This window comes from Rhamphochromis sp. 'chilingali', assembly GCF_963969265.1.
Source record: "Rhamphochromis sp. 'chilingali' genome assembly, chromosome: 19".
In the NCBI taxonomy this organism is placed as follows: domain Eukaryota; kingdom Metazoa; phylum Chordata; class Actinopteri; order Cichliformes; family Cichlidae; genus Rhamphochromis; species Rhamphochromis sp. 'chilingali'.
The window spans coordinates 15,007,718-15,021,783 of NC_137946.1; the positions used below are offsets into that span (position 1 = coordinate 15,007,718).

The 14,066-nt window shown below is 41.3% G+C and overlaps 2 protein-coding genes across 6 annotated transcripts in view; one reads left to right on the plus strand and one right to left on the minus strand.

The window, feature by feature from the left end:
* nrg2a (neuregulin 2a) overlaps nucleotides 1–5,630 on the plus strand; it is a 76,514-nt gene extending 70,884 nt beyond the window's left edge. For all 5 annotated transcript variants that reach the window (XM_080866818.1, XM_080866817.1, XM_080866820.1 and 2 more), the window contains 2 exons: nucleotides 617–838; nucleotides 4,095–5,630. In XM_080866818.1, coding sequence (XP_080722944.1) covers nucleotides 617–838; nucleotides 4,095–4,749 — 877 coding nt within the window. In that variant the 3' untranslated portion in view covers nucleotides 4,750–5,630. The remainder of the gene's footprint in view (nucleotides 1–616; nucleotides 839–4,094) is intronic.
* Nucleotides 5,631–5,772: 142 nt separating this feature from the next.
* slc22a6l (solute carrier family 22 member 6, like) lies at nucleotides 5,773–14,066 on the minus strand. The gene is made up of 12 exons (XM_080866823.1): nucleotides 13,958–14,066; nucleotides 13,709–13,739; nucleotides 13,124–13,618; nucleotides 12,933–13,036; nucleotides 12,634–12,788; nucleotides 12,372–12,540; nucleotides 12,146–12,269; nucleotides 11,944–12,059; nucleotides 11,635–11,849; nucleotides 11,442–11,550; nucleotides 9,661–9,864; nucleotides 5,773–9,412 (listed from the first exon to the last, which is right to left on the minus strand). The coding sequence occupies exons 3-12, from the start codon at nucleotides 13,526–13,528 to the stop codon at nucleotides 9,325–9,327; spliced, it is 1,689 nt and encodes a 562-aa protein (XP_080722949.1). The 5' UTR covers nucleotides 13,529–13,618; nucleotides 13,709–13,739; nucleotides 13,958–14,066; the 3' UTR covers nucleotides 5,773–9,324.

The window sequence follows — 14,066 nt, forward strand, 5'->3', positions numbered from 1 at the left end:
ATCGTTAAAAAACACACACCAGGAGTCTCGCTGCTGCAGAGTGAGCCAATTGCTGGTGAGGTAAGACAGTCTGTCTGATTTCTGCTGAAAAAGGCAAGCTTTGTTATCTGTAACAGACACGATTTTAAATTTGTAAGTGATCTAAGATGGGAAAAAGTAGTGCTGGCAGAGGAGTCACAGCTGAAAGTATTACCAGGATTTCTCACATGGGAATTTGCAAAGACACAGAGGCCAACGAGTGCTGAATGCATTAGTCTGCACTACTGAAGATTTGGTTTTCTTCTGTTGTTTCTATTGGAAAGCTCTTGTGGACTTCTCTTCAGAAGCAACTTAATCAAAGGGTTTATGACTGACCTGTCGCTGTGAGGGACTAAGTTTTCATATGCAGGTTAGAGAGGAACAGGATCAAAAGAGATAAGAGCTGAATATCTTGGTACTTTTGCTAACGGATCATGGAATTGCAGTTGAATTGTGGAAATGTTCTTCCTCCAGAGACAGCCGCAGATTTGTTATCAAGCACTCTTTCAAAAAAAAAGGACAAAAAAGTGAAACTTGGACATATTGTGGGGTGTGTGCATGTTAACACCTATTTTTTTTGTCTTTTTTTTATTGTCAGACATGAGGAACGGACATGGAGCCTGGAACATTCTGACAGTATCCTCTCTGACTCGCCGGGAATGATGTCATCATCCGTGGGGACCAGTAAATGCAGCAGCCCTGCGTGCATGGAGGCTCGAGCACGGCGCGCTGCACACTGTGGTTACTCTGACCCCCATCGGCCGAGGCTGCAGTACGGGGACTCCTTCGACTCGCTGGGAGACTCTCCGCACAGCGACAGGTGGGGACCAGACCTGTGTGGCTGATATGGCACTGGGTTTGTCATGAATATTTTGAGAAGTTTCCTCTCTCTGCTGGTTCTCTCTCAGCCTCGAGAGGCCAGTCAGGGCACTCTGAGAAACTCAGTGGAAACTGACACACAGCAGGCATGATGATGAAATACGCTAAGGTAGGCAAGAGTGAGAAACAGTGCTCATTTCAATGGGAAGAGTATTCCCTGGCCAGTATGCAATTCTAATTGGCTAGTGTTCCCTTTTAATGTTATTTTATTTTATTTAAGGGATGGTGTGACATTTTGTTAAATACACTTGTCTGCCATTTTGCACAGTCAGATTTAAACTCACTTAAGTCAGAAATAGGACAGGTTTAGTGAAAGCTAGCACAAAGAGGAGATTCAGAAACAGTCTGGCAGATACGAAGAAATACGACTTTCATCACCTCCACAGCTGTATCATTTTTATTTCCTGTACTTCATGTAAATATGTCTGTACCAGAGGCACAGAGAAATTAAAGTTCTCACATGACAAATCAGATCAGACCTAAACTTAGATCTAAATAGTGTGCATCTAGGTCTTTCTCTTTATGTGTGTTGCAATTCAATAGTAGTCAGCGTTACATTATTCTGTTGCCTGATTGTGGTACCTAAAATCCCCAAATGCCCTCCTCGGTCTCTGCTGATATTTTGAATTCCAGCACTGTTCACAGCTGACAATCCATCGCTCAGCAAGCCTAGATTAGCAGTGAGCAGAGAGGAAATTTGGGAATTTGGGGGCATGGTTGTTTCTACTGCTTCAACACAACTCCTACAAAGATTTTTAAAGACACTAAGGTTAAGGTTTCTCTCTTCTTCTTCTTCTTCTTCTTCTTCTTCTTCTTTTTAAAACAAATTATTTCTTAGTATGAAGACCTGCTATAAAAGGGTGCTTAACATCACACTCTCAAACATTTTTTTATTCAAATGAAAGTCATTAACGGTGTTGTAACATAATGGTGATTTGAGCCTATGGTCTGCTGTAAAGGTATTGCAATATTTATACAGTGTTACGCACAGGGTAGCTGCATTATTCCCAGGAAAAAAATACTGTACTAACTGAATGTGTTCTAGCCCTTACTGCTACATTACAGCTTCACATTACTGTAAAAACAGACTTTTACTATAGTGTAGATTGTATCAGTGAGCTTTAATGCTCCTAAACATTGTTGTTCAACAAAGCAGCTCTACAGTAAGCCATTAGGAGTTTTAGAGATCATTTCTTCAGCGGCGATTATTGTCTGTCTGTTTTACTAAAACAGCAACAGATTGTTTTGCTGCCGCAGATCATTTGTGACCTGTCAGTATGAATTGCATTTTCTGTGACCAACAGCAACTGTGAGTGCTGCCAAGCTGAAACTGAACTGATCAGGCAGATTTAGTCTTCAGGATCTACATCACTTCTAGTATCTTGCTTCATGCATGCTTGATAACACTTATCATCGCCTAATCCATTTCAGATGGAAAACAGTACTGTGTATTGATAGCTCAAACTGACAAGCTGATCCTAAAGGAAACATAAGATTCCAATGGAAAAGCAGCTGTTTATTTTTTTAAGACTACTTCTCAAAAGTCACTTTGTTGAATATACTTAACCCCTAAGTGAAATGCTTCATACAAAGTGGTACAGTCTAGAAGCATCCAGCAGAACAGTCTGCTCGGTGGGATTCATTATATTGAAAGGCACAATTAGATTTACCTTAGCATGGTTTTCTTACCTTTCCAAACTTAAAATGCATAACAGTCAGACCAAATTATAATCACATTTTAATTGATTAATATATTAACCAGTACTAACATTCTGTTCTGTACCTTTGGCTTTAGTACTGAGCCAAAATGGAAGTATGAAATGGATGTATCAAGGAGGCTGGAGCTCCTATACAGAATCCAAGCCAACTATCAGTACCTAAGAAAACCGAACCGAACAAGACATGTGCTGCCTTTTATCTGCTTGAGTTCTTAACTTAACTGACAATACCCGCATGCAGCATCTGTGCATGACCGCTAGGTTGTGATGCAGCGACAGATTACATGTCCTCAGAGTCATTCCAGGTTGCACGTACGTCTTTGATCATGGTGGCAGTTTCTGCCTCAGCTGAATGAGTGGTGTTGCGGGGATATCTGAGGCTTGTGTCTAATATAGCAGGTTTCCTAAAGGAAATAAAAGTAAATAAATAAAACGCTCTGTACACACAGGTCCAAAGTGAGTCACCGTCAGCCATCCATAAATTCTAACCTGTCTTTCAGGAATGTTTTGAATTGTTGTTGCTTTTTTATTTTTTTTATTTTAATATTACAAATGATGGGAAAACTCTGCATCTGTAGCGTATGCGCTTTCGATGTCTAAATATAGATTCTCAACATTAACTTCAGCAATCAGGCACGATGTTAGTACACTCATTGAATGGCTAAACGTGGGTTTGTTTTGAAGAGTTTTGTAAAGTATAGCTACAGATTTGACTCGTTGATCTTGTTGGGCAGGTTGATCCACGGTTATTAAAGAAGAGAGTTAAGTCCTCATCCTTCTTCCTCGTCAGGACTGAAACCTGGCTGCTCATAGTAGATCATCAGAAAACTGATGTAAATGTTTGCTATTCAAGCTCTGCTGGGGAAAAACATTGAATGTCTGTGTACTAAATCCTGAGCCATGTTGTTATGAAAGATTTCTGTACCAACATTAATAAACATAGTAATGATGGTTTTACTTTTGTCAGTCTTGAACATAAAGCAGTATTGTGCCTGTGTTGGGTTATGCAATCCAGAGCAGATCACAGAGGAGACTCCATGGTGCTGTTACAAGTGGAGATATTATTATATATTATATTTCTCATTAGAGATGTTTAAGCTCTGCACACAAAAGCAAAAGCAGTCTGAGCAGTAATCGAGTAGCAAATATAACAGTAATATAGTTATCTAGACTGCAGAGGATTGCTGGAAGTAAACTACACTTTGGGGCAACCTGTAGCCAACGCCCAGTGCTCCACCTACAGCAGGGAGCGGTGCTGCTCAGGTGAAACTCTAAGCTAAACGTCTCTATCGAAAAGCAATCACTTTGACTGAATATTTAAGTGTACGTGCAGCTTCAGGGTATAATGTTCATTAGTTTAAAGAATACCTTTAAAACATTCACGCTAGGTTACTGTATGTGCAGCTGTCTTTGTCAGCATAATTCTTTGTTCTTCTCCAATTAACTATGACCTCCTCCTCCTCTCTGTATTTACCACAGATACGTATCAGCCCTGACAACACCAGCCCGCCTATCCCCAGTGGATTTCCATTACTCATTGCCCCCGCAGGTGCCTACCTTCCAGATCACATCCCCCAATGCCAGCCACGCCATGTCGCTCCCTCCTGCTGTTCACAATCCGTACCCCCTGGAGGATGACCAGCCTCTGCTGCGCCGCTACCAGGTGCCCCTACACGATGCTCATTGCCAGGAGCCTTACCGGCAGCAGCGTCGAACCTATCTAAATGACAGCAGGGGAAGCCTTCCCTCCAGCCCCTACCGGCTGGCTGAGGATGAAGACTATGAGACCACCCAGGAGTATCTGTCCTCTCGGGAGCAACCAAAGAGAAGTGGGTCCAGTGGAACTGGAAGCCGGCGCTGGCGGAGATCCAGACTGAATGGCCACGTGGCCCCACGAGGATACGAGGCATCTCGGGACTATGGGTCTCGAAGCTGTCTAACAGATAGTGAGTCAGAGGAGGACGGCGAGAGCACGCCCTTCCTCAGTATGCAGAACATGAACGCCGAGCCTTCCACCATCTACAGGCCGGCGGACAGTCGGACTTCTAACTCGTCAGGGCGACACAGTGGGCATGGGAACACGCATACGAGACTCACACAGTCACGCTCCAAACCGGACAATACACCGCATTAAAGAGTGATAATGAACCGACAAAAATCAATATAGTATAGACCTGCATCTATAAGAAATATTTTTATTTTATATAACTGACAGATATTCTAAACAAATGAAATATTTATTTTCATTTTAGCAAAAGTTGTCTACTAGTTAACAGCAAAGACTTTTTTATAGGGAAAACTCTATTTATATGTACATTTTGATTTACAGCATAAAAAGATGTGCCAGTTTTTTCACAATGTTAAAAAATAGAGTAATATTGTGGTGCCTTTTGCTGTATGCCGATGCCAGAGGGCCAGTGGAGGTTTTTGTAGCCTTTCTTATATGGACGCCTCATTTTTTTATACACATTTATGTTTTTGTTTTTCCTCTCTGGTTTCCTATTTACTTTCTTTCCAAATTGCATTCTTCGAGAAGTCTAACCCCTTCCATATCACGCGATATAAACCACTTCAGCATAAAGTGTATGTTTACATATGATAATATGATTCGCCTGTAGGGTTTTCTTTTATGATTTGGGATTTATTAGAACGCCTCATAAATGCGATGTAGATTCTTTTCTTTTTTTCTTTTTTTTTTGCCTGCTAACTAATGTCTACCAAGAGAAAAAGAGTCACAGAGAGTGAGAAATTGTGTTGCGTGTGCATAAATGTCTGCGAGTGTGTGTGCGTGTTTGTGCACGCTCGTGCGCACCTGTGTGTGTTGCTTGCATGCGTTTGTGACTGTTAGATGAACTTCACTGTTTGTTGTGGTAACATCAAATGTGTGGGTCTACTGGTGTCTCAGGAGAGTGAGAGTAAAGAGTCTCGGAGGTTCACAGAAAAGTGGTTAATCAGAACAGTGACCCCAGTGTAGGTGAGCAGGCAAGGCTGCTGTAGGGTTGTATGTTATGCAGGTCATTGCTTGATGTGTTTACAGCTATTCTGCCCCTCCCCAGCCCGCCCCATTTACGTCCTTTTTTTAAAAAAAATTTTTTGAAAATGATTATTTCCCAACAGGTTTTCCTTGCTTCAGCCTGGTATGTGGCCAACAAACACTGAGCCGCTTGCCACAGGGTGACCCCTGCTGTCAGAGGCAGTGGAAAAACAAAAAGATTGCGTCTGTTTTCACTCGAATCCCACGCCTAATCATCCTTCTGTGTCCATTCTGTTTTCGTGGCTTACGTTTAAGGCCACCAGCGTCTCAGGATTTCCACATTCATCCCCCCGCCTCCACCTCAAGCCCTGCTCAACCTCTTCCTTAAGTTTAGGTCTACCTAAGATTCAAGTTCTCAGATGCTGAGGACCTACGTGTTAACACGCAGTTACTAGTACCCCGATCATTCCCATGCAGAGAAAAGTAAAGTCAGGTGGAAGCAGCTCAGTGGATCACAGTACAGAGCATACTAGACAATATTAACGAAATAGCTGTGAAACTTTGGAGGATCATATGATGCAAAAATATGCAAACTTTCTATTTTGCTGTTTGATTACATCATTTTCTAAGAGGTGACTGTAGTGTGTTGTGTGGAAAAAAAATGTGATGCCTATAGTGTAGAATGAAATAACATGATACAAATGCATATTTACCCGAGTTATTTTTTGAAAGCCATTATGCAGCCGTCTATCATGTTTTCAGCCTTTCTTGTTCACTTAACGTCACGTCCATTGAATGACTGTGTCTGTGAATTATTTTATCACTCGGCTTAGATCCCTCCACCTCACGTGCATACTTCCCAGTAATAGCCGATAGAATCCAAATAGTTTCTCCTCTGATAGTAATGTGTACTGCTTTGTCTTGTTGACTGATGGAGTCATTTAAAATTTAGCCTGTAAATGATGATTTTGAAAGTGAATAAATTCATTTTAAGCCCTTTGTCCTCCACTGAGGGAGAAGTAAATATTTGAAAGATATCTCAAAGTCACAGCCGTCAGTGTGGCTCGCACAGAAAGGACAGCTGATGTTTCGTCTCTGTCGGTATATTTCTGCTCCTCCTTATTAAAAAATAATGGAATGCTGCAATTAGGGGGGGAAATGCCTTTTAAACACTGATCTGCAATTCTGACTGGTATATGGTAAATGCACAGTGGCATGGCAATAGAGGATGGTCACACATCGGTCACAACATGCAGATGTTTTCATTGAGTTTCTCACCTCTGGGTCTAATTTTGTATGTCAGAAAAGTGCAAAAGAAGACTTCACCTCCAGTTTTAATGTGACAGCCCCTTCACCCTGCCAGTCCTCTCACCCATTTGAGATGCTACCGGGCACGTCCAATCAGCCTCTTCTGTTGAAATTTATGACCCCCCCCGACCCCACCCTCGCTTGAAATGTTTGAACACCTCTCCTCTGCATGTCCTTGTGGTCAAGGTTAGATGGGTGCATGGTTTAAAAAAAAGAGATTTAAAAAAAAAATCACACAAAAAAAAGCAGCAGACAATTCTTTTCCAGTCAGTGAAAGTGTATTTCATTTAACATTCAGCAATAAAAAAGAACCTTTCCCCATGTCATTCCTGAAATATGCTAGAAAAAAGAAAAAACTTGCGAGATTGTCATAGATTGTAAAATACAATGAAAAATGAATCCACCTGTTCATATGAGAAAATAAATCTTTATTCATATCATTTTACGTTGTAGTCATTTCTGTAGACCGCCTTGCTCTGTATTTTGATTCATCTCTCTCTCTCTCTCTCTTTCTTTTTTTTTTCTTGGCTTGGGGTTGGACTCGTCTGGCGTGCGCAAGGTGTCTCAGGAGAACACGCATAAAACCTGACAGTGAAATAAAATCTATTTAATACGGTGATCGAGGGTTTATATGTTGCAACCAAAAGGTTTTAGATAGCAGTTTCATACAGTTAGTGCCAGACACACACAACAATGCATTTGTTGCGTGAGAGCAAGAGCACTGGCGAACTTTAACTATTTCAAAGAGGAAAGTACGAGCCTTAAATTGAAAACATACATGTTGATATGAGGCTATAAGTATGAATCTATTTATTGTAAATCCTGGTTTGTTTGGGTTTTTTCACTCCAGACGGATCTTTTAAGGAACACGAACCAAAGCATACTAGTATTGTGACGCTGCCTTTTTTGTTAATCATGGATGACTCTATGGCCAAAATATCAACTGTTCTGATAAATGAGAGTAGCTACAATATGTGAAATCCAAGTCCAATATTTAAACACTGAAAGACAAAACCTCAATATGGTCAAGATTTCATTTTAGATTTAGTTTTCCACCTTTAATTTTTTTTTCCTCACATGGATACCTTCCCGTGATGGGAAGTTCAGCTCCTGCATTGGCATATATGCACCACTAGATGGTGTCACAAGCAGCAAGATGCGGAAGTCTTCAAATCACAAGAGTTCACCCTATGTAGGCGTGAGTGGTGCTCCGCATCAGCACTGTTTCCTCCTTTACCAGTAACATCCCCCCCTCACATCCGTGTAACAGCAGTAACTGAGAGAAAAGCAGCAAATCCGCTGAACCGATTCAAGGAAAGGGACGAGACCAAGTAATGTTTCCATAATATTCACTCTTATCATTCTTTTCGCTGACCACCATCCGTTTAATAACTACATTGATAACTACTGCATTACATTTTTGCTTGCGTGATGATCGTTTTCCGGGTGGTAACTGTGAGAACTCAAGAGAGCGGCGTTAAATCCAGAGCGTGCAGCGTGCTGAGAACAAAAGTAGTTGAATAAATTAAATGGACTGAAATCTAAGAAACTACATTTCTCGGAGGCTGTCTTATGAAAAACACAAACAAAATCCTCTGACCCATCCAAGCTACCTGCTTCAGCAACAAAACACTGATCTGCCCTTCAAACATTAACTAGGGTGTTCAATTTTTAAAGAGTGGGGGTTCATTTCACATAATTCATGGGAAATCTGCCTTTACTCTTGTGTTCACAACAACAATGCTATAGCAAAACTGTGTGTGTGGGGGGGCAGTGAAAAGCAACGGCATGTCAGATTCCTGCTGTGAATCTATTTATTTAGTTTTTATACTTTGTGCCTTCTGTTGTGTGGCTCATCTGCTGCTTTTATTTAAATCCAAATCCTTGATTTCTTGTTCTGTCTCGTTTTAGTTACTTCAGCTCAAAGTGACTCATGCCAGATGAAGTAGACTGAAAGGGGTTTTACTAGTATTTGTGTTCAGACGTCCATAAAAAAGACAGACTTTGAGATTTAAAAAGGATTATAAGAAGTCTTGATTTAAAAGACAAAAAGGCAATTGTTTTCCAATACGGGCTTGTGTATAGAACAATAAAGATACCAGTGGATGCCGTCTTTAACCTGTGAAAGGCTCAAATAAAGAAATCGCTCTACACATTCAAAATACAAATAAAAAATAATAATAATGACATGTGCAAAGTAAGATTAAGATCCTGAAATCTACTGATTGTCAGATAAACAGGTCTGATTGTCCACAGCGTTCTTTTCACGGTGGCGTTCGCTTCGGATTTAACTCATTTGTTCACAAAACGAAAGAAAAAACATTCGTCCAGCAATCATAAGGTGAACCAAATTTGTGGAAATCAAACAGAGAAGAGATAAAAGTAGCACTCACTCTACTTTCATTAACATGTGGAGTACAAAAACACTCAGGCAACAGGCTTTAGGAGGTTTGCCCCGGTGTCTTCCAAGATTATTGTTTCTTTTGGTGACATTTTGGAGCGTTTCCCAGATCCCCTGTGTGCAAAATAGAAAATGCAAATGTGGATACATTATTTTTTTTCTCCCTTCTCTCCCTTTCTCTTTCTCTCTTCTAGTCTTATGTGCTTTTTTTGGCCTTGAGTAAACCATGATGATTTGCTATTTGCTGTATACGTTACCCTCGAGTCCTCCTGAGTTCTGTTTCTAAAATTAATGTTTTGATTCTGGGACATGCAGAGATAAAATAAAAGGAACACATGCTGCGTCCTGGAACTCAATCTTACCTCTCCTCCACATCTTGTATTGTGTCGGGAAGGGGTGTGCCAAGCGTTTCTGGAAGAAATATAACAGCAACCCCACTGAGGATTGGCGCCCCTCCATAGATTAAACCTGGTAGCCAAGGTATGTAGTCTCCCGTGAGGCGCACCATGGGGGCCACCATAGCTCCTACACGTGCCATACTGGACACCAATCCCATGCCATTCTGACTGAGAGAGAAGACATAAAACCATAAAACAGCTGCAAACAGTCATAACTACACACTAGTAAAGTCAGAGATTGTGTCAACAGAGGGTCAGTAAATATGTAAATTATTTTAGTGATAGTAAAGAAGTGCATGTGCAGTCTTAGACTATTAAAATGTCATCAAACCATATATTAGAGCAGAGATGTCATTATGGGCCACATCCAGCCAACGTTGAACTTAAGTGGGCCAGACCAGTGAAACTCCTCAAACTCCTCTTTATATCAGTGTAAAGAAGTTTGTCTACACATTTAATACCTTAGATTTCTTAATATAAGAAAAATCAGCACAATTTCAACGGTACAGTTCAGGTTTTCTACGTGACAAAGACATTATTTGGAACTCATTGCTTAGACCAGTGGTTCCCAAACTTTTTTTGCTGGGCCCCCCTTTGTTTTACAAGAAAAATGTTCGCGTGTGCGCGTGCACAAACACATCCTCCAACCACACACACCCATATTTTGCTCCATTGCGGTTTATTTCACACCTCAAACATTTAGTAAACAATTAAGCAAATACAAATAAACTGCAATAAGTTACAGGTAGTAAGAAAATAAACTACTAACTCTTTTATGCTACGTCCACACCTACACGAGTATTTTTGAAAACGTTTTGCGCCACGTTATTGTTTACCGGAGATGAATTGCAGAATGGCAGATAGAGACAAAATACTGTTAATCTGACTATCTTCGGTTTTTACAGGCTTACATATACACACGCAGTTACTGTCCCTCTATTTAGAAAGGCAGAGGCATCACGGTGTGATTATTTTACGTGTAGTTGTTATTCCCCCGTGTAATAATATTCAACATTGCTATCAATTCATTTTCGAAAAATGCCTCGCTGTGCAAAATGGGTTGAAAAACATAAACAAGTGTGAGATACTGTTTGTCCGTGATTTAGACAGGGGGAACAAATCGTGGCAGGATCAGCCTGATATTATTTGTATCCCACTGTAACTTTACTGTATACAGAGCTAACATCTCCAAAATGTCAGGAGTAGTTAGTCATTACAACAAGTGTGTGTGAACTAAAAATCAAGAATGTGGGATACTGTTTGTCCGTGATTTGAAGCCCCCCCCCCCCCCCCCCCCCCCCCCCGGCCCCACACTTTGGGAAGGTCTGGCTTAGACCGTCCTTCAGTTTGAAAAGATAAAAAGTCTGGTAGCACTTTATAACATGACCTGTGAATAATTTGCAGGCAAGTTAGGTTTTTGCAAAAACGTTCAAACGAGTACACTGTTTGTACCCTGTACTTGTTTCACTTGTTTGCAAAAACCTGACATGTTGCCCACAAAATGCACATAAGTACAGCGTACTTGCCTGCAATTTGCAGTTCATATTATAAAGTGTTACCAATAGATTTTCCAGTTCACAGAATTTGTAAATCTACTACTGTATAAAAAACAAAAAAGCAGCCACCCCTGGATTAGCGATTATCCTTAGTTGTTGCTCTTCAGCGAAACCTAGATTTCATTGTTAAACCAAAGTCATCTAGGTTTCCTTGCTGATAGTTTTATGGTTTTGCCAGATGAGACTTACCGAATAATGGTTGGGTACAGTTCTCCAGTGTAAAGGTAACAGCAGAAGAAAGATGCAGCAAGACAACCTTTACCCACAACAGCCAGAGAGGTCCGCAGAGTTTGTTGATCTGCAAAAAAGCGGAACATCCATCAGGTCACTCACTTGCTTCTCCTCAGCCTTATCTTGTGCACATGTCTGTGTTCTGACATACCATAAGGTACCAGCAGGTTGATCAAGATAGTGACCCCAGCGATGATGAGAACAGCAGACTGCGACGGCCGGCGCCCTATATAACTCATAGTCACAGCGATGATGATTTTAGCTGGTATGTCAACAGCTCCAAAGATCACTTGTATCAGGTAAATATCCACTCCAAACTTTTGCAGATCCATGGAAAGGCCGTAGTAGGCAAAGCTGGTTGATAACCTAAATATAAAAATACACTTGGTGTCATTGCAGTTTCACAGAAGGTGCTGTAAATCTGTCACTGAGTGTTTCTACAAGAGCAGCACACACACACCAGGCAGCTGCCAGACAGACTGTGCTAATCCTCAAGTAGGGTGTGCGGAACAGATCCAAGGCAGTGTAGGAGCCCTTTGACATGGACAGCTCATTCTTCATGGACTCCTGGAGCATCTGTGCACAAAGAGAAAACATTGTTAATATACAGTCTGTTTATGTGAAACACAGATTTATCCCAAAGTTTAAAAATATTCCCTTACCTTAATGTCAATTTTTTCTCCCTCATCACACCGTCCGTTAAACTTAGCCACACTTTTAAGTCCCTTGATCGCCCGATCAGGCTTATTCTTTAAGGCCAACCATCTTGCGGATTCATGAAACCACCTATAAGGAATATTGGTTAGGTTTGCTACATTTTTTAAAAATGTTTTAGCTTACATTGGTGACTATAGTTGAAACTTTTCAGTTCAATGATTGCCATCTCACCATGCGTAGAGGAAGAACACATAGAAAGGCAAAGACACAGCCAGGGTTAACCACCTCCAGTCCCGGATGTAGTAGGCCATCAATGCCAGGGTCAGCTGGCCCAGTGTGTAACAGTAGCCACTCATCGTGCCCACCACAGTTCTCACACGAGTGGGGATCCACTCAAGAACTTGAAACAGATGAAACACATTTTCATAAGATTGGGAGCCCATGTCATCAACATCCCTTTAGTCAAGTAAAATAAAGGAACTAAAAATCATACTGAGGGACAAGCTGTTGAGTGCTATGCCAGATAGAGCCATGCCACAACCAAACCGGAAAAAGCAGAACAGAGGGAAGGAAGGAGAAAATGCAGCACATGTTCCAGAGACCGCCATCAGAAGGTAAGACATGAGCAGGAGGATACGTCGACCATATCTAGAAGACATGAGGGCCATCGGTGAAACATTATTTGACTTGCTGAACTGTTTATTATTCATGCCACTGGGCAATTAAGATTTTTCTTTTCAAAGACGAGTCAAAATATTACACATTCAGCTTATTGTATATTATTGGTGTTACTTGTCTGCAAGGCTTCCGAAGAGAAACGCTCCCACAAGCACGCCTCCCATGTAGATGGTTTGTCCCATTTGCTTCAAAGAGTGCTGGTCACACACTAAATGCCACTAGCAAAAAATGCACATTACAACATATGAACATCTGCACTGCGATGACAAGTTGACTGAAACAGTGTGATAAAAATGCAGTTTTACATCAGATATGATTGTGGAGCTTCTGTCAGCCATGTTGTACGTCCAGCCATCTATGCATCCTTGCAGGTCAGCATCCAGATCATCCACACTGTTTCCCTCATTTCTCAAATTGGAGGTCCCATTTTTATCCAGGAGGTGCCACTGTGGAACAACGTAACGCTGGCACCTGTGCAATTTTCCTCTGTGGTCCTGTGGTACTGTGATCCGCAAAGCTTCCTCTGGGCTCAGCTGGGACTGTGAGAGATTTGAGTGAGCGCTACAGTAGTGAGGAGGCACCACAGCCACAAAGTTTTGCAGCAGGTTGTGGCTGGCCAACATAAGGATGGGTGTGGAGAGGAGGGTTACGTGCACGATTTGGAAGCGGCCTGTGCTGCCCACCTGCTCAAGGAGCTCGCTGAACCCCATGCTTTTGTACAACTAGAACGCTAGAAGGTGACTTTAATGTTAATGGCACTAGATTATGCTGTTGTTTCCCAATGAACTTGGTTCCGGCACCTGTGACAACATTGAAAAAAACACTGGTTGTGAAAAACAACCACTGAATGTTGTGATAGTGTTAAATATTAGAGAGTTAAACAGACTTACCTGCCAAGTTAGTCTTCTCTAATTAGATAAACTGGAAAAAGAATGCACAGTGACTATGTTGGTTACTGTAGCATCGCCATTAAAACAATTAATGCAGCTCAAATGAATGCTAGCAAAGTGGTCCACAGACAGTCCTTAAAAAACAAAGCTATAAATGCTAAATAAAGTTAAAGTCGTCTTGTTGCTGCACCATGGAAAAGTGAGCAATCGGCTCACAAATTCCAAAAGCTTTCCTGAAGTTTGGATTACCTGAAGTACACTGTGAATTCTTGAGGTATTACCAGCTTGTTCTGCGAAAGCTGAGGTAGAGTACTCTTTGTTGTATAGTGGCAGCGTCAAGTCCTTCACTGCAAGTGAG